This window comes from Rhinolophus hipposideros, assembly GCF_964194185.1.
Source record: "Rhinolophus hipposideros genome assembly, chromosome: 15".
Taxonomy (NCBI): Eukaryota; Metazoa; Chordata; class Mammalia; order Chiroptera; family Rhinolophidae; genus Rhinolophus; species Rhinolophus hipposideros.
In genome coordinates this window covers 29,795,748-29,815,316 of record NC_138061.1, presented here as the reverse complement: position 1 = coordinate 29,815,316, position 19,569 = coordinate 29,795,748, and the positions used below count along the sequence as shown (strand labels likewise).

At 35.6% G+C, this 19,569-nt stretch overlaps 1 protein-coding gene across 2 annotated transcripts in view; it reads left to right on the top strand.

Moving 5' to 3' along the window:
• Positions 1-18,304, top strand: part of MARCHF5 (membrane associated ring-CH-type finger 5) — a 42,448-nt gene extending 24,144 nt beyond the window's left edge. The window contains exons 1-5 of one of the 2 annotated variants that reach the window (XM_081073963.1): positions 7,411-7,566; positions 12,647-12,777; positions 16,007-16,190; positions 16,313-16,479; positions 17,250-18,304. In XM_081073963.1, coding sequence (XP_080930089.1) covers positions 7,551-7,566; positions 12,647-12,777; positions 16,007-16,190; positions 16,313-16,479; positions 17,250-17,366 — 615 coding nt within the window. In that variant the 5' untranslated portion in view covers positions 7,411-7,550 and the 3' untranslated portion in view covers positions 17,367-18,304. Of the gene's footprint in view, positions 1-7,410; positions 7,567-12,646; positions 12,778-16,006; positions 16,191-16,312; positions 16,480-17,249 lie in introns of those variants that run through there. The other variant, XM_081073962.1, reaches the window with a different exon arrangement.
• The last annotated feature ends 1,265 nt before the right edge of the window (positions 18,305-19,569 follow it).

Here is a 19,569-nt window from a genome sequence, read left to right as displayed (position 1 = left end):
CTTGTTTCTTGCTCATTTATAAATTATCTTGTATTTTATTATAGTTTTTGTAATCAGACTGATAATTTCATTATCTAAAGTCTTTGGTAACCTAAATCTGTTGTTTTCTGGCTGTTGCTCATGATGCTTTATTTCCCTTGAGTGTGGGAATTGTGTTCATATTTATAGGCTGTGGATTTTGAAGGTGAGGGAACTCCCGAAAGGATCTGCATCTGCTGTTGGTAGATGCCAAGGGATCCTACCAATCTGAAATCACTTGAATCTCTGGCCTTGGAATTTCTCCCATTGCGCAGACAGAGTTCTAAACTGAAATTAATTAGCTTGCCAGTTGACTGTGGTTAAAACTTAGAGGAAACTATTCTCCTCATCATTCTTTTCTTCTTGAGTATAACGGGTTTTGTTGTTGTTGCCTCACTTTGTTGTCATATGGATTTTTTTTCCTAGCTTACCTTAGCATTTATTTAACCCTTTTGAGGTTCTCAGGGTCAGTTTGTATGGACCCAAGACCTAATATGACTAGTAAAAGGCAATATTTTAGCTTTTCCCCTTGCAATTTTTTCATTGAAGAAAAAGATCATTTGTCATCATAGAATTTCTCATTTTCTGTATTTTATTATTACACCACAAGAATACTTAGGTAATATGTTGCTCTATCCCGTACATTTCTTATAAACTGGTAGTTAGATCTCATTGATGAGATTATGTGTGATTTTTTTTGCAAGAATATTTCATAGATGGTCCTGTGTACTTATTACATCACAACATAAGGCATAATGTGTACTTGTCATTCAAAGAGGAAACATTTACAACTGACACCTCAAAAATACAAAGGATCATGAGAGACTTCTATGAACAACTGTACACCAACAAATTGGATAACTTAAAAGTAAAGGATAAATTTCTGGAAACATACCACCTACCAAGACTTAATCATGAAGAAATAGAAAATGTGAACATATCAGTTGCAAGTAAGGAAATCATAAACCTCAACAAAGTAAAACCCAGGACCAGATGGTTTCATTGGTGAATTCTACTAAACTGTTCAAGAAGAATAAATGCCATTCCTTCTCAAACTTCTAAAATACTGAAGAAGAGGGAATACTGCCAAACTCATTTTACAAGGCCAGCATTGTACCAAAACCAGACAAGAACACAAGAAAACTACAAGCCAATATTCATAATGAATATAGATGCAGAAGTTCTCAACATAATACTAGCAAACCAAATTCAGCTTAAAAGATCCAAATTAAAAGGATCATAATCAGATGGGATTTATTTCTGGGGTGCAAGGATGGTTTAACAGCTGCAAATCAATTAATATGATATACCACATTAATAGGATGAAAGGTGAAAATTATATGATCATCTCAATAAATGCAGAAAAAGCAACTTTCACAAATTGGATATAGGAGGAACACCTCTACATATATGACAAACCCATGGTTAACATCCTACTCAATGGTAAAAGGCTGAAAACTTTCCCGCAAAGATCAAGAACAAGACATAGGAGCGTCCATTCTAACCACTCCTATTCAACATAGTAATGGAAGTCCTAGCCAGAGCAATTAGGCAAGAAAAAAAACTATACAAGTCATCCAAATCAGAAAGAAAGAAGTAAAATTGTCTTTGCAGATGATATGAGCTTATGTATGGAAAGTCCTAAAGATTACACCAAAAAATTGTTAGAACTAATAAACGAATTCAGTAAAGTTGCAGAATGCAAAATCAATGTACAGAAATCAGTTCTGTTTCTATACACTAACAAACTATCTGAAAAATAAATAAAACCATCTTGTTTATAATATCAAAAATAATAAAATGCTTGGGAATAAAACTGAAAATTACAAAACATTGAGGCAAGAAATTGAAGAAGACACAAATGGAAAGATATCCCATGTTCATGGATTAGAAGAATTAATATTATTAAAATGTTCATTCTACCCAAAGCCATGTATAGATTGAATGCAACCAAAATTCAATTCAATCAATTTTTGATTCAGTTCAATGGCATTTTTCACAGAAGTAGAAAAAAATAATCCTGAAATTTATATGGAACCACAAAAGATCCCTAGTAGCCTAAGCAATCTTGAGAAAGAACAAAGCTGGAGGCATCATACTTTCTGATTTTAAACTATAAAACTATATTACAAAGCTATAGTGATTAAAATAATATGGTACTGGCATAAAAACAGATACATAGGCCAGTGGAGCAGCCTCAAGAGCCCAAAAATAAACCTGCACATATATGTTCAACTAACATTTGACAAGGAAGCCAAGAAATGAGAAAAGTCTCTTCAATAAATAGTGTTGGGAAAACTGGTTATTCACATGCAAAAGAATGAACTTGGACTGTGTCTTATACCACTCACAAGAATTAACTTGAAGTGGATTAAAGACTTAAATGTAGGACCTGAAACTGTAAAACTTCTAGGAAAAAAAATAGGAAAAGCTCTTTGACATTGGTCTTGTTAGTGATTTTTTGGGTATACATCAAATCAAAAATAAAGAAGTGGGACTATATCAAACTGAAAAGCTTCTGCATAGCAGAAACAAACAGCAAAATGAAAAAGCAGCCTATGGCATAGGAGAAAATATTTGCAAACCATCAAAGGAACTCATATAACTCAATAGCAAAAAATCTGATTAAAAAATGGGCAAGTGACTTGAATAGATGTTTTTCTAAAGAAGACTTACAAATGGCCAACCAATGCATGAAAAGGTGCTCAACATCACTAATCATCAGGAAAATGCAAATCAAAGCCACAATGAGATACTACCTTCTACCTGTTGGAATGGCTGATATTAAAAAGACAAAAGTCAACAAGTGTGGGCAAGGCTGTGGAGAAAGGGGAACTCTTGTGCAGTGTTGATGGGCATGTAAACTGGTACAGCCACTATGGAAAACGATGTGGAGATTCCTCAAAAAATTAAAAATAGAACTATCACATGATCCAGCAGTCCCACGTCTGGGCAGATATCCCTCCCTCCCCCAAAAAAACTGAAATCATTATCTCTAACAGATAGCTGCACCCCCATGTTCACTGCAACATTATTCACAATAGCCAAGACAGGGAAACAACCTAAGTGTCAATCAGTGGGTGAATGGATAAAGAAAATGTGATATACACAGAAAAATTATTACTCTTAAAATAATAAACATTTTTTAAAAATAAGGAAATCTTGCCTTTAGCAACAACATGTGTGGATCTTAAGGGCATTATGCTTCAGTGAAGTAAGTCACAAAGACAAATACTGTATATTTTCCCTTATATGTAGAATCTAAAATAGCCAAACTCAGAAATAGTAGAATGGAGATTGCCAGGCGCTAGAGGATATTGGGAGACATTAGTCAAAGGGTACAAACTTCCATCTAAAACATGAATAAGTTCTGGGGATCTAATGTACAGTATGGTGACTATAATTAACAATATATGTACATGAAAGTTAAGAGAGTAGATGTTAAGTGTTACCACCACAAAAATGGTAATTACATAAGACAGGTGTTAACTAGCCTGATTCATTTCTCAATATATGTGTATATCAAATCATCACATCGTATAGCTTAAACTTATATATGTTGTATGTCAGTATCTCAGTAAAGTTTGGAAAAAAATGTGTAGTTGTCTTTATGATAAGGCTGACCAATGGGCACAGGTGTTATCAGCCTGAAACATCCAGTAAAGTTCCCTGTGAGCTTCCACCTACTGGTTTTAGCAGAGTGATAATTTTCATTCATTGCCTCTAGATCTACTATTTTATTAAATGGTACATAAGAATTACATTGTAATTCTTTCATTTTTTCTGCATTTATTAACTAGAATATTCATGTAAAGATGAACTGAGAAGGGATTTTTAAGTCAAAGGGTGAATTAGTTGCACATATGCTTTTGCCAAATTCCCCTTCATAGGTATTATCCCATTTGTATATCCACCTGCAATAAAGGAGTGTGCCTATTTGCTCACAACTGTACCAATAATATGTGTTGACAAACTAAAATTTTAGTCACTCTGTTAGGTAAGAAAAGATACAGTTTTAATTTGTTTCTTTATGAGTGAGGTGACTAAACTGTTGTAATGCAAGTAAGAATGCTGTAGATTGAAAAGCAATGCTATAAAGTATTAAATATATTTTTCCCAAATCAAAAATTTCTTCCTGGCTTCAATTTTAGGGAATTTTATATTTTTAGTATTTTCTAAGCTGTGATTTACACTCTAAGAATAGTCTACTTTGTTTTCCTCTAACCACATGGCCCTCTATTACAACAGGAATTCAATCTGTTACTTTTTTGACTGCTATCATAAAATAGGTTGTTGGCTTATTTCACAACTTAAAATCCAGTGTAGACTTAAGAATTCAAGTGCTTTCTTCATATTGATGAGGGTTTCTAAATAATATTTACACTGAGCTATCAGAAGTATGTATTTTTATTTTGCTTTATATCTAAGTTCCTATAAAGGATGAGAACTCAATTTAAAAATTAAAGTCCTATTCCATAGTGATTCAGTCTTTGAATACCCTTCTGTTATCAGTTTGTAGTTAGACATCTCATTACATCTTCTTTGGCCTTCATTTATTTACCATATTATGAGGCAAATGACTAGGATACTTTCTTTTTTTTTAACTTTTTATTTATTTATCTTTTTAAGTGTGTTTTTCCAGGATCCATCAGCTCCAAGTCAAGTAGTTGTTTCAATCTAGTTGTGGAGGGCGCAGCTCAAGACCCATGTGGGGATCTAACCAGCAACCTTGTTGTTAAGAGCACCGGGCTAACCAACTGAGCTAACTTGCTGCCCCAGGATACTTTCAAAAATAAGGATTTCTTGTGTTTATTGCTGGATTTCTGCTGGTCTTGTTCACTAAGATTTAAAAGTAGATTAATTTTAAGAAGTATTCTCAACAGTGAGACTTTCTGGGTGCACACTATATATAAATACAGATAGCTGAATTCTAGGTCCAAAACAATTGCATAGTCTTGAAAAAAAAGTAACTACTAATTATAGATCTAAATTCTGTAAATGTGTTGTCTTCCTTCTCCCTCTTCATTCCCAGATTTCCTGGCTCCATGAATTTTCCTCTTCTTCCTTGTCCCAGATCTTTTAAGCAAATAGGATTTATCTTTTACTTCTTACCTAAAAATTTCCTGAAACAGTCTTGTTTTTATTTTTATACCAGAGCTGTACACCATAAATTTTTGTTCAAACAATGTCTTAGATTATACCTCCTATCACAGAGTTCTATCATGCTTAACTTTTACCATTTTTGAAAGAATAGCTGACATTGTACTCTATTAAATATTGTACCAAGAGCTTCGTGTGCTTTATGTTCATTTTCACAAAAACTAAGGTATCTTCATTGAATAGATGCAGAAATTGAGGTCCAGAGATAGTAATTTCTCAGATTCACACAGCAGACCCTACCTAATCTTCACCCACCTTGTTATGTTACCTTCTAAGGAAGATTATAAGAGTGTCTCATATAAAAGGAAAAAGAAAATGAAACAGTAATGTAGGGTTGACTTTCCTCAGGGTTATGGTTACCTGAATTTTATGATAATCCTTTGTTATTCTCTAAAAAGTACTTTTTGTTATTAATAAAAGAGAATATACTAATAATTATATTCTCACAATGGAAAATTTGGAAAATATAGGTATGTTTAAAGAAAAGGTGTACTAATTCCTTGGCACGTATGTAGTATGTTCATAATATTGCCATGGCTTTATGTATCAATTGATGGTGGTGGTTTTTTCATCACACCTTAGAGAACTTTCTCAGCTTTTTATTTTGAAATTCAAAGAATTTAATACCCTAGGCATGGTTTTTCTCCAAAAGCAGATAAGTAAAACATTGTCTTTTCTCTAAGTTTTAATGTTTCTTGATACTTTCCTAACTTAACTGTCTTTTATATTAAGCTCCTTTAGACTGATACTGCATTCTCTTTGTACTTGCTCTGAATATAAAATCTTGTGGATTCTATTCAAGGTTATTCTGACTTTAAATAATTAGTTATAACATTAGTTTTCCTTAAATATCTTTTTCATTTTAGCATCTCTTTCACCAGGAACTTACTGCCTACCTGTTGTGTCATGTTTTTCAAAGATCTGGTCAAGGTTTATCAAATAACCCCCACCTTATTGGTATACCAGCTTTTAAAAAATATATAAACCCTTTGAATAAATTCTTTTGGCTCTGGTTAAAAGGTCTTTTAGCATTCCCTTGTTTTAAATTATAGACTTCAAGTCTAGGTTAAGGTTCACTTCTGTTTATTAGTAAATATATACATATGGCAATTAAAAAACTCTTTGTAGCCTCACAACCTTTATAATTTTTACTTAAAATTTCATTAACATGTATCTGTATACATGTAATGTTTGTACCATACTATTATACATTTGTTAATTTTGCCTTAAAATTTTTCAGTTGTTTAATGGTGTTTATTGTTTGTCCCTAACTAGTTTGTAGGCTCCTTGGAGGCAGAGGCTAGTGTGTTAAATTTTATTTACTTTATTTTAGTACATAGTAAAATGTTATATGTACAGTAGGTGCTTAATAAGTACTTAGTAGTTGACCTTGTAACCCACAAATACTCTATGGGCTATTCTGTTCTTAGGATAATTTTTTTTCCTTGGCACAAATGATGTAATCATAAAACTACTATGATGCTCTTTAGTTATTATTCATGGTAATAGGCTGTGTATGTACAAATGGAGGAATGGTACTCATCTGCTTTCACTCTGGATCTTTTATTTATTCTTCAAGGTTGTTTGTTTTTTGTTTTGTTTTGAGGGTTTTTTAGTCAATTATTATTAGTTTAGTTATCTAAAAAATTGTCCAAGGACATAGCCTTCCTTCTCTGTTTACAAGCTACTGACTAACTTCTTATTAAGCAGTGTAACTTACAGCCTGGGTTTGCAGGATGTTTGTTCTTACACAAAAATGGTAAAATCTCAGGCTACAAGTTAAGCAAAGATGAAACTTACATAAGTTTGTTTGAGGCTCTTAGACCTAGCCTCCAAAGCCTAGTGTTTAAAAACAGTATTGAATGCTAGAGTTAAAATTCTTTACTATCCCATCAGGATTCACACAGACTTTTAACTCTTAATTGGGTTGGTTGCTGTGATGTTATTTCATGTCCTCAATAAAATCTATATTTGTTAACTTGGGACCATATAGTTAATAACCTTTTTTAAAAGTTCTTTTTTAACAACGGATTAAGTCAAATACTTGCCACAGTGCTACAGCTAGGTCCTGTGCCATTATTTTCTAGTGCCCTGTGGAACAAATCAAAGTGCCTCAATATACTGCCAGGTACCATGTGCTGAGATAGCTGTGGCCTAGAGAGTCCCTGCGTGATGCCAATCATCATCAAAAAGCATTTTTTAAGCACCTATCTGTACATGGTTTTATCCTAGGCACTGTACAAAACGAGTTAAACAGACATGGCCCCTGCCCCCTGGGAGTTTTCAATCTAAGATGGTGCTGACATGGACAGACATAAAGGATATTGAGCCAACTGAACAAATAATGAACAAGAACACAAAGTACTAACATTATGCACAAGCAAAGGGGTAAGTGCATTTTGTGGGATAGTATGTAAAGGAAGCCTGTTGGGATATGAACAGGGTGGGGTAGAGCAGTCAGTCAACCGCTACCACGTTAGGTTAGTTTTCATTGGGAAGTTGGGTTTTCATGCAGATTTAATGAAAATAGAGACAGGACATTCCAGAAATAGAGTACAACAAAAAGGAGAGTCGGAGCAAGAATAAAAGTTTAGAACTATATTAATTGGACTCTTTGGCCTCCAAAACTTGCATTCTGGACAGTTCTGAATTTGAAAGTGGGGTTGATGTTTTGGCTTATTAGCAAGTTGGCATTTTAGTTGATCAGAGCTAGTTCAATGCAAAGTAAAAAGCAAACCTCCACTAATAACCTAAGTAAAAACTTGAATAGCTTCTGCAAGCAGTCTATTTACTTGTTAAATTTCTTGTATAAACCATTGGCAACTTAATGGAAACCTTGGAGTTTATGGGAACTCCAGGTTATCTTATGAAACACCTATGTATGCTCATTAAATTATGTTCTGTGTTAGAAACTATAGCACTCATAACATACAGATATTATTTTTCAAGAATTGGTCAGGGATGTTTTTGAGGATACCTTTCTATCTGTAAGAAAGGTACTAGGAATGTTGAACACTAACTATTACCTGCCCTTCATTCAGTAATTTCTTACCTCCTAAGATATGCCTTTTACACTATGCATACATATAGACTTGAATTTAAATCATAGCAGCAGCAAATCTACGTTTGCAGATGCCAGATAAAATTGATCACTTCTTTTTCAGTAGAAATGGACTTAGGAGTTTCCCCAATAGTTTCTCAGTTCACTGTTTGATGTCATTCAAATCTGAAATGTGAAAATTTGAATTTACCCAAAAGATTAGGGTGTGGTTATTTTCTTTACAAAACCTTCTTTATTGTACAAAAGAATTCACAGTATATTTCCTTTTATTTTTTAATAAATTTTATCGGGAATATTGGAGAACAGTGTGTTTCTCCAGGGCCCATCAGCTCCAAGTAGCTGTGCTTTGACATAACTGTGGAGGGCGCAGCTCAGCTCCAAGTCCAGTTGCTGTTTTCAATCTTTAGTTGCAGGGGGCGCAGCCCGCCATCCCATGGAGGGAATTGAACCAGCAACCTTGATGAGAGCTCGCGCTCTAATAAACTGAGACAACCTGCCGCCCCTCCGGAAGCTCAGCACCAGCTCGCTCTCTTCAATCTAGTTGCGGAGGGCGCAGCTCACTGGCCCACGTGGGAATCGAACTGGCAACCCTGTTGCTCAGAGCCCGCGCTCTAACCAACTGAGCTATCCGGCCACCCTAGATTTCCTTTTAATTGCAAGTTTCCCTATTGCCCTTTACATTATTGGATTTTTCAAAACATATTTATACAAAGCTTCTTCAGTTGCCATCCATTGTGTAAATACAATACTGTTGAAAACATAAGTGATGAAGCCCACTGAGGCATTAAAAATTCAGTAATGCCTTTTTAAAATATTGAAACTTTTTTATGCCCTTATATATTTAACTTGTAAGGTACATTTATTCATATTTCTTCCTCCCTATTAGAAATAAAGATTTCAGGGGTTAGAGTCTGGCTTTTCCTCACTTTCCATAATTCTTTGTGCTGTAATTTGACAATAAGAAGAATCTAGTGACTGTTGCTCTTTTGCTTTTGTGACCCCCAAGGTATGGGATAGTAAGAAACACATGATAAGCTTCTTAATAGTAGGGTATGATTTAGGGACTGTCATCCATGGGACTTCAGTGATTGCTCTTATTCATTCAATAGCTAACCTAAATAATCGTTAGCTCTCAGAAATACCTCCCCTCCTTGGGTGGCAGTGTATTATTCTAATGGTATGTTTACCATTTAACTTTCTTTTAATTATTAAACTAATCCTGGACTAGTCTGTCTGGAAGAGGCTTGAAAGGTTTAGGCAAAATAAACTTAAGCCGAAATCCTAGACAGAATTCTGTTAGAAAAACTGGAATTAGGGACTATAAAATGCAGCTGGTTTCTTAATCCAGCAAATCTTTTGCATATGACCCAAGGCATGTGTAGAAAATTTCCAAAAAAGAGGGAGGATTTTGTTTTTTGCTTCTGCAAAAAGTTCACATCATTCAGGAAGAAAATTGAATCATTCAGGAAGAAAATTGAAAATTGAGCTCATTGTGTTAGAACCTTCTGAGATCTTGAAAGAATTCAGACATCTGTAGATTGTTGATGTTCATGGAAGGTAGTGATGGATTACTTTTTAGGAATTATGTTTTATCCAACTTTTTTAGGAATTAAATTGCTTTATCAATAGATAGTTCCAAGTGCCCAGTTGAAAAGAAGAGGGTAGAACGTTTAAACCTTTACATGCCCTTGTATATTTACATTGGAAGCATGTAAAATACCTTGTTTCCTTATAAATTCTGATGGTAGAATATAGTCTTATCAGTTGGGCTCCGTACACAATAATGAAAAAGGAAGACAGAAATTTTCCCTTTGGAGCTTTTGTTATAGTTCAGGAGTCATCAAACTTTTTCTTTCTGTAAAGAAAAACAAAACAGACTTAGGTTTTGTATGTAGCCAATGCTCCAATAAAACTTTATTTACAAAGACAGGCAGCCACCTGGATTTGGCCCATGGGCCATAGTTTCCCAAGCCCTATTCTAATAGGTAGAAACAATAAGTAGAGCTAGAACAGAGTAATCAGATAGTGTGGTGAGGTAGAAGTTGGCAGGGTGGGCTCACTGAGGTCAAGAAGATGAGGAAACAACAAAGGAGACTGACGGGTGAGTAATGGCTAGAGCAAGGCTGTCCACACTTTTTTCAACGTTTTTTACCAAGGGCCATATGCGGTAAAATACACAAACAGCCGGGCCACTCACTCGAGGTGAAGTACGTATTGCCTCACCTGGTTTATTTAAGTAAACTAAATATATTTTTGGAATTTGCTGTGGGCCAATAAAAAATGGATTGCGGGCCGCAGTTGGCTCACGGGCTGCAGTTTGGAGACCCCTGGGCTAGAGAGATAGTAAGAAAGCCAAGAGATAGGGATGTCCTAGAAATGCAATGAAGAGCCATATAGTAGGAAGAAGGGAACATCTGTGCCAGATGTTGCTGATAGGCCAAATAAGAGGAAGGTTGAAATTAGACCATTGGATTTAGGTATGTGTAGATTGTTGGTGACCTTCATGATTAGTTGTAGTGGAGTAGGTTCAAGAGAGAAATGAAGGAAAGAGTGAAAACAAGTCTTTTGATGAGTTTTGTTGTAAAGGGAGCAAAGAAATGGAGCAGTGGGGGAAGAAGGATCAAGTGAAGAGTTTCTTGAAGATAGAAGAAATAATAGTATGTTTGCTTGATGGAAATCATCCAGCAACGTTTAGGGGGAAAGTTACGGGGGAGAGTAGGAGAGAATTGCTGAATTGTGGCTTTGAGTTGGAGAGAGGATGGGATCTAGTATATACGTGAAGGGATTGACTTCAGATGGGTGTGATATGCTGTAGAGTCTGTAATTGTTTTCATGTGCCTTCAATTTCCTGATTAAAGAATAATCAGAGAATATGAAAGTTGAAGTGTTGTCTTTAACTTTTTAGTACCATCATTTGAAGGATCTTTGGTGACTCACTAAAATGACATTTATTGTGCCTTCCAGGGAAGTTATAAACGTAACTTAGCAAATTTGCCTATTTTAAAGATTAACCCTACATTATGAGATTAAATAATGATGCATGAAATGCCTGTGGCACAGTGCCTGGTATCATGTAGACACTCAAGGAATGCTATCTATTATTAGAAGATGTAGCGTCAGTATGCTGAACTAGGTTTACTTTATCTCAGGTCCCAAAAGATACTTGGTCATAGTTTTAAATGTTATGTAAGTTAGAATTTGACGATAGTAAGTAAATATGCTAAATTTAAATCATAGGTTCTTTCATGTCTCTCGTAGTGTTCTTTCTTTCTGCTTCACAATGTGGTCTCTTTACACAGTGACTAGTGATATTATGGCTCCAGTGATCAGGGGGAAGTGTTGATCAGAGGCTCAATAGATGAATGCTTGTTCTTATATGTTTAATTATTTTATCATATTGCTATGCTAATTTCTTTGTACAATTAAAATAAATTGGTTTTGTGTACAGCATCATCCTGTAGATTGTAAGCCCCCATACGGTAGGTAATAACTCTTACACATTTCTAAGAGAATGTCTCAACTAATAGTTTGTAGTTAGAGGGTTTTCAACAAATATGATGATTACTAAATGAAGGTTTCATATTCCTTTGGTTAAACTTAGATATTCAGTTCTTTAGGCCTTGCTCTAATTTAGGCCTACGATCCTTCCACTATTCTGGAAAATTCTGGAGCTAAATTATATTGGACTTAATGAAAGTTATTAGCATACCTCCAAATGTAACTATTCCAAATAAATTCCATAGGGAAGTAGTAACCAAATTTCACAATTAAGCACATAATAATAGAAGCACAATTGGCATGCACAGCTGTTAGAATGCCATAAAAACTGGTATCATGATCATTAAAAGAAGTTTGTTAGAGAATAATACTCAACTAAAAATAGCATATTGAAAATCAAAGTAAGATAGATTGACTTTGTGTAGCTACAGAAAATAGCCTTAGTAACCTACGCACACTATACCAAGGAAATAATAATGAGTAAAGTCAAAGAAATGTTATTCTTACCAAGTACTAGAGAATCTAATTGTGACCAGGAACTATTTGGGAAGAGCAAGCTGAAATAGCCATTTCATTCTGTAGCAGCCAATGTGATTAAAAGAAGAGAGCTATTTCCTTTATAAGAAGCAACTGTGTTTGAAGCTTTAATCTTTGGTTTACTGATAAAGGTAAAAATTTAAAGAAGCTATTTCTTAGAATTTAGAAAGTAAAACTTAGCTATTCATGTAAATGACTGAGAAATTGTAAATCTATTTAAATCTAGGCTCCCATCACATTTATCACAGTTATTTCTAAAGCATTAGAACATCCAACTTCATAAAAATATTTCAGATCTATGAAAAGTATTGAACAAGTCATTTTCTTTTTTTGCCTTGTGTTGAAACTTTACTTGTTTTCTTTGTATCATAGGTCCCGTTGTGTATGTCTTGGATCTTGCAGACAGACTGATCTCAAAAGCCTGTCCATTTGCTGCAGCAGGAATAATGGTTGGCTCTATCTATTGGACAGCTGTGACTTACGGAGCAGTGACAGTGATGCAGGTTCACTATTTTACTCTATTCAGTGATGCTACTTTTGATGAGTTTTAAGATTATTTTGAACAAGTAATAACATTCTCATGGCTTAAAAATAAGAAAATATATAAAAAGCTATCTAGTGAAAAGTCTTCTTACTCCTGTCCTTCATTTGCCCAGGCTCTCCCTCACCTTCCCAGGTAGCCACTATTATTAGTTCCATATACATTTTTCCAGCTTTTTCTTTATGTATATGCAAAAATATATATATTCTTCCACGCACACATACTTTTTTTTTTTACTCAAAAAGATTCATATTGGGACCTTCTACTTATATTTTTATTGAAAAGACAACATGGTAGTTAACTTTTTTTCCCCAGCACTGGCTGAACACCTTTAAATCACTGATACGTTTAATCCTTGCAATCTTGGAAGAAGCATTAGGATTCCTTTCCCTAATCTACGGCTCCTTAAGGGAGACCTGGTCCCACAGGCAGCTGGAACATGTTATCCTGGAACAGTGGAACCTTAATATCTAACCTAGTTCCACTTTGGCACTAGTATAAAGACAGCCCCCACAAGCATTGTCCATTCTTAATTACACTACACTTAATTATCCTAAATTCTAACTAAGAAAACCTATTAGTTCATCACTGTTCCATCCTCTCATTAAAATAGGGTTCTAATGGGCAGTGCTTTAAAAGACCAGGACTTAATTAGAACTCTTAGCCTTTCAGCACTGGTGAACTACAGGCCTAGCTCCATATGAAAATCTAGCTTCTAGCTTTTACGCAGGAAAACATACAAACCTTTCCCTAAACCTACAGTTCCATAGGCCTTTTATACATGGATAACAAACTCTTAGAGAAGGCATTAATTCTATAGTTCCTGAATATCATCCCAAAATTAAAGTCTTAAAAATAATCTGTTTATAAATCTTGCTACATGAAACCAGAATGTACATGATCATACACAAGGTTTGCTGACTTTGCATTGACCAAAGTTAAGTCAGCCTCATTGCTTGATTCACCTTTCATTTTCTGTCCTTGAGTCTGACTATAGTAGCAGGTGGCATACTACAGGTGTTGTACTATCCTATTTTCTTTATAGCATTTATATTTGCACGCTTATTTGATTATCTCTTATCTCCACAAGACATCCATTTAGCTCACCCTTTAATCCCCAGCACCTAGCCCCATGTCTGGCACGTCATGGGTTCCGGTGAATGAATGCATGCATGCGAGCAGGCGAGCGCGGTACGCCTCAGCTTGAGCACAGAGAATCTCTCTCTGCTTTAGCTGTAACACGTGGGACAGTAAGCCTTTGCTCACTGTTTGCTCTATTTCCTTTTTTTGTTTCCTCATTCTTAGGTGCTTGGTTGTAAGGTTTTTACTACTGTCCGTGAGGAATAAACTTTCCCTAACTATAGTCCATACCTGAATATTCATTCTGCTTTATATTTCTAAACCCTAAATTCTAAAAAGAATATATAACCCAACTGAGGAATTTTTCAGATTTCTGAATTTATTTGCCAACATTTTGAGAATGTTTAAATTGTATTTAGTTATAACAGTAAAGTAATCATTATGTTGAAAATAATAAAATGATACAATAGGTAAAGACAGTCTCTGGGCTAGTCCGTTTTTGCCACTAGTTGGGGTTAGGGTTTATACACTCTTCTGAACCAGACTGTTTCACTTTAATGCAACTCAAAACAGTTTTCTTTCACCCGTAAGATGTGAAGTGGTTAGGTTTCTACCTGGAGTCACAGAAGAGTACCAGGTGTGACACCATGGTTTTTGACCGTTCGGAAGAGGCTTTAATGTTACATGTTGGTTGATAAGTTAACCAAGTGCAAGTCTGGGCTCTATCCCTAGCTGAAATTTTAAAAGCACCCATTTCGGTCTTCTCCACATACTGTTATAAAATATTTTTACCTGGATCAAGTCAATATTCTACAATTTCAATTTTCCCTGACCATTCTCAGCTTGGCCTTATTTCATATCTCCTTGTAGTCCACCTAAAAAAAAAATCTGCCATAATAGCTGACATAAGGGCATCTCGTTTTTTAAAAAAATCCCGTTTACTTTTCCGTGAGCTTGTTTTATGAGTATATATTGTCTCTGGCAGCTTTTAGTCTTCCTTACCTTCTTTTCTTCCTCCTCTCCTTTCCTGTTCTTCCTTCTTTTTCCCCCGTCCCTATCAAAAATACAGACAGGGTCCTTTCTAATTTTTTATTCCTGACTTATTTCTCCAGTGTGATCAGGAAAACTATTGTATAGAGGCTTTTATAGTACTGTCTCCCTACGTTTCATTTTTGAGTAGTTGAGACTTCTGGCTAAAGGGGAGATCATTTGAGACCTTTGAAAGAGAATTTTCAGGGAAACTGTCTAGTTAAAAATAAGAAGCTGACCAACAAGTTGTGACGTTGAGAGGAGTATTAGGCCAAGATTTATTAGCAAATGAAAGGATTCTGCTGGGGAGGGAAGTATGGAGATTCACAAATACGAATTAATTATGTACTTCTTGCCCTCTGGGATCTAAACCAATTGAGAAATAACCCCCAAACCCAGATGAAAGGGGAAGGATTGTTTTAGCTTCATTACCCAATAGATAAGGCACCCAAGGGTTTCTGGATTGGAAAAAATGACTGGTACCTGTAGCCAAAAGTCCTTACTGTAGTCCCCCAAATCCAGACTTTGAAATTGCATTTTAGGAGTGGTAGGCTAGAGAGCAAGCATTTAGCCAGCCAGAGACACCTCACTCTATCCCAGACACCACTGAGAAAGAGCCAACGAGAAGTGAGCTTTCAGACCATCTCCTGGGCTATCCTGCCCCTTGGCTGGCTATGCTTACCTCCTAGTAGGAAGAACAGGAAAACAGTGCTTAGCTGGAAGACAAATAGGACCTAAAATTATAGCCCATTCTAACCAAATCAATTAAGAGGAATGGAAGCAAGAACCAGAAGTTCCCTTCCCCTGAATTTAAATATAATCAATAGGGATCAACCATTTTTAAAGCTTTTGTTCCAATGTAATATGAAATCGCTTGGGAGCTTTTTTTACCCCTTGAGTGAGAGACACTTCTTATAAATAAATCAGGACTAATAGCTTTCCAGCTTATTTTTAAAACTTTATTTCTGTATTCCTTTGGCATTTAGCATTTCCTCTAAAATGAATTGAGCTCAATTCAAGCATGCAACATCCCTTCATTAAATAAGGAAATGATTCTAGCAAATGCTATTTTTGTTTCACAGGTTGTAGGCCATAAAGAAGGTCTGGATGTTATGGAGAGAGCTGATCCTTTATTCCTTTTAATTGGACTTCCTACTATTCCTGTCATGCTGATATTAGGCAAAATGATTCGCTGGGAGGATTATGTCCTTCGACTATGGCGCAAATACTCAAATAAACTACAAATTTTGAACAGTATATTTCCAGGTAAGGCCCTTAATTGTGGTTGTAACAAGCATGCCAAATTAATCTTGTGGAGAATCCTAGCATGCAAATATATTGTAGCTATTCTAATTTATAAGTACAATACTCTGCATTTTTTTCTCTAGGAATTGGTTGTCCTGTTCCTCGAATTCCAGCTGAGGCTAATCCTTTAGCAGATCATGTCTCTGCCACCCGAATTTTGTGTGGAGCCCTTGTCTTTCCTACTATTGCAACAATAGTTGGTAAACTGATGTTTAGTAGTGTTAATTCTAATTTACAAAGGACAATCTTGGTAAGATGGATTTAATATTACTTTTTTCACATGACTATGCAAAAGAGAATGAACTGTATATTTGTTTTAAAAGAAACCCGATAGGACTGTATAAATATTCTGTGGCTTCTGTGCCTTTAACTTGCTTGATCCCCACTGTCATCCAATAACAATAAAAAGGGGAGGAGCCACTGTAGGAGTTCTGGCCTCCCGGAACTGCTATGGGTGATTTCTCTCCTGGAATGTGCATGAATCATCACCCCCGACCTCCTGCCAATGAGATTGTGGTGAAGAGCTTCTGCTCTAGGGTCAGACTGCCCCCTTCAAATCCTAGCACAGATACTGCCTTGCTGAGAAACCTAACTCAAATATGACTTCTCTGTGCCTGTAGAATGGAGATAGTAATGGTAGCTGCCTCAGGATTATTGTGAGGATTAAATGAAATAATTAATTTGAAGATCTAGCACATAGTAAGCCCTCATATTGTTTGATGTCATTATTATTATTATTATTTTCATTTCCCCCTCTGGTGGCAGCCTGCACGTCGTGCCCAGGCATTCCCCCTGACATACCAAAGTGGAAAGAAGATTACTCAGATAGGATAACAAGGCAGGCGTCTCTGACCTGTTACCTGTAGTGTCTCCCCCATCTCACCCCCTCGTTGAAAAGAGAACTGTTTAATTTACAGTCACTGTACTAGCATCAATGCCTATGTCTTTTGTGATCTGCGTAAACTTATTATGTTTCTCTAAATCTGCCATATGAAAACCTCATTTTCCTTTTTATTTTAGGGTGGAATTGCTTTTGTTGCCATAAAAGGAGCATTCAAGGTTTACTTCAAACAGCAGCAATATTTACGTCAGGCACACCGCAAAATTCTAAATTATCCAGAGCAAGAAGAAGCATAAAACTTTAACTTCTAGTTGTTCTGCAGTCCTCTCATCCTTAAGAGTCTGTTGTGTTGTTTTGATTCCATCATTAATGCACAGTAGTGGAGACCTGTGATAAGCTGCTGCTCCCCAATTTGTAAGAAATATAATAAAAGCACTTAGGGCAAGGGAAATCCTCTCAGTAATCACGGAACCTAAGGATGGAATTTGTTTTCATTGTTCTGTATGTACTTCTTTTATGGCAGTCATCTGAACCATTATCTTAGCATGGTAAACCTGGGCTTCGTTCCCATTTTCTCCAGACAGAAATGTAAAGATCAAACTACAAATATTGAAAAGTGCACATGCTGTTTTATTCCGATGCCTTTTTTGTACATATTCATGTTCAATGTTTTCTTAGAGTCAGCAACTCAATGAAAGTACTATGAGGATTTTTCTCACTGGCATAATTTGATTTCATGTTAAACAGTAGTATATGTTAATATGAGGAAATGTAAATTAAATTAGTTATAAATAAATAACCAAAAATGTATGTAAACATTCACATGATTATCTGAACAAATGCAATTTTGTTGTTTTTCTTAACCCATGTGATGTCCTCCAAAATGTGTAGGGTAAAAATTCACAGGGCTTCCAGATCACTTTTTTCACTATTAAATTTTATTTATATAATGTTGACATCTCATAGTTCATAATGTAATTTGGACTCATGCAGTCTTGATTACTGTGAGTGAGTGTATGTGTGTGTGTGTGTGTGTGTGTGTGTGTGTGTGTGTGTGTGTGGAAGAGAGAGAGAAAGAGAGAGAGAAGCAAGAGAGACAAACACATCAGGTCCTTCCATCACTGGAATAAGGTTTTTAAATCCATATTTCTAGAAATTAGAGCTGCCAGTTTCTAGTAGTTTGAGCACAGAGAATGATTTGCAAAAAAATCAATAAAGTTATTTTACTCTTGTCTTTCATTGATTCAGTTATTCAGGTATTTGCTGGTCCCCTCCTGTTGGCCCATGCACTGCGCAAGGTGCTAAGTGCTATGGGATGGTGAAGACGACAACTGGTTCCTGCTTTTATGTAGTCTGCAGTCTAGTTTCATTCAGCAGGTAGAAAACCAGCAGTGAGCAAACCAAGGTGAGGCCTTGAGCTCTTTGTTTTTACACCAGTCAGTTAGGAAATAATTATGAAAATAAGTCTTGAGTAAATATTGCTGTCATTGTTTTTGGCTTAAGTCAGTTTATTTTTTAAAAACTCAATACTAATGTTTTTAGATTTTAATTGCTTGTCATATTGATGAAGGTAGCACCTTAATAATCACTGTTTAACTAGTTTTATATTCATTTTTCAAAAGCAATTATTTATTTTAAGCCATTTCAATGGTGGCTCTTTTAATGTTGTTCAGTAATCTGAATGGTCTTGCAGTTATTTTCATTAATTAAAATTTTTAAAGATAGTTCCAAAAACCCTATTTATTTTCTTGTTTACAGTATCTAATGCATGATGATAATAAATGTTTCCCCTTACTGAAGTGGCTACTTCTCTTTAGGGGTGTAGCAAATTTAGATCAAGCTATGTTAGATTGCAATAATATATGCTAACTTTAGTAATTTAAGACTGGTACATTTTTATTGTATAAATGTCTTAATTGTGAGTTATAACATGAAGTTGATGTGAATGGCTATTGAACATTCAAAGTTGTAATTATTTGGGGAGGAAGGGAATGTTTGACTGACAGTAAGCCTTATTAAGAACACTGCTACAGTTCTGAAGGGGAAATAAAAATCTATGATTATATATAAAAATAGATTATATAGCTGTAATTATAAAATATATTGGCTTTTTTTTCATTTTCAAGATGAAAAGACACTACATACTTCCTGCATAATTTTATTACATAGAACAGCTTTTCTATAGTCCTTACTAAAGTTATGTAAGCACACGGTTCCCCATCTACTACTTTATCCCCAAGATGGGGGCGTAGCTGCTTGGGTTTATTGGCATCCGGGCTTATGAGGGCCAGAGAAACAACTCTGATTCTTTGGGGGCAGGGGAGAGGGGTTCCTAGGGCTGTGGGGAGGAAATTGCAAGTGCCTGGGGACTCGGAGTGGCCTCTAGCCCTGGAACCAAACGCCTTTAAATCTAAAGAGCCTTAGCTCAAGAAATGCCATGTACCAGCCTCTTCAGAAAGGTGGCCTGCACCACCATGAAGCAGCAGAAGAGCATAAGCT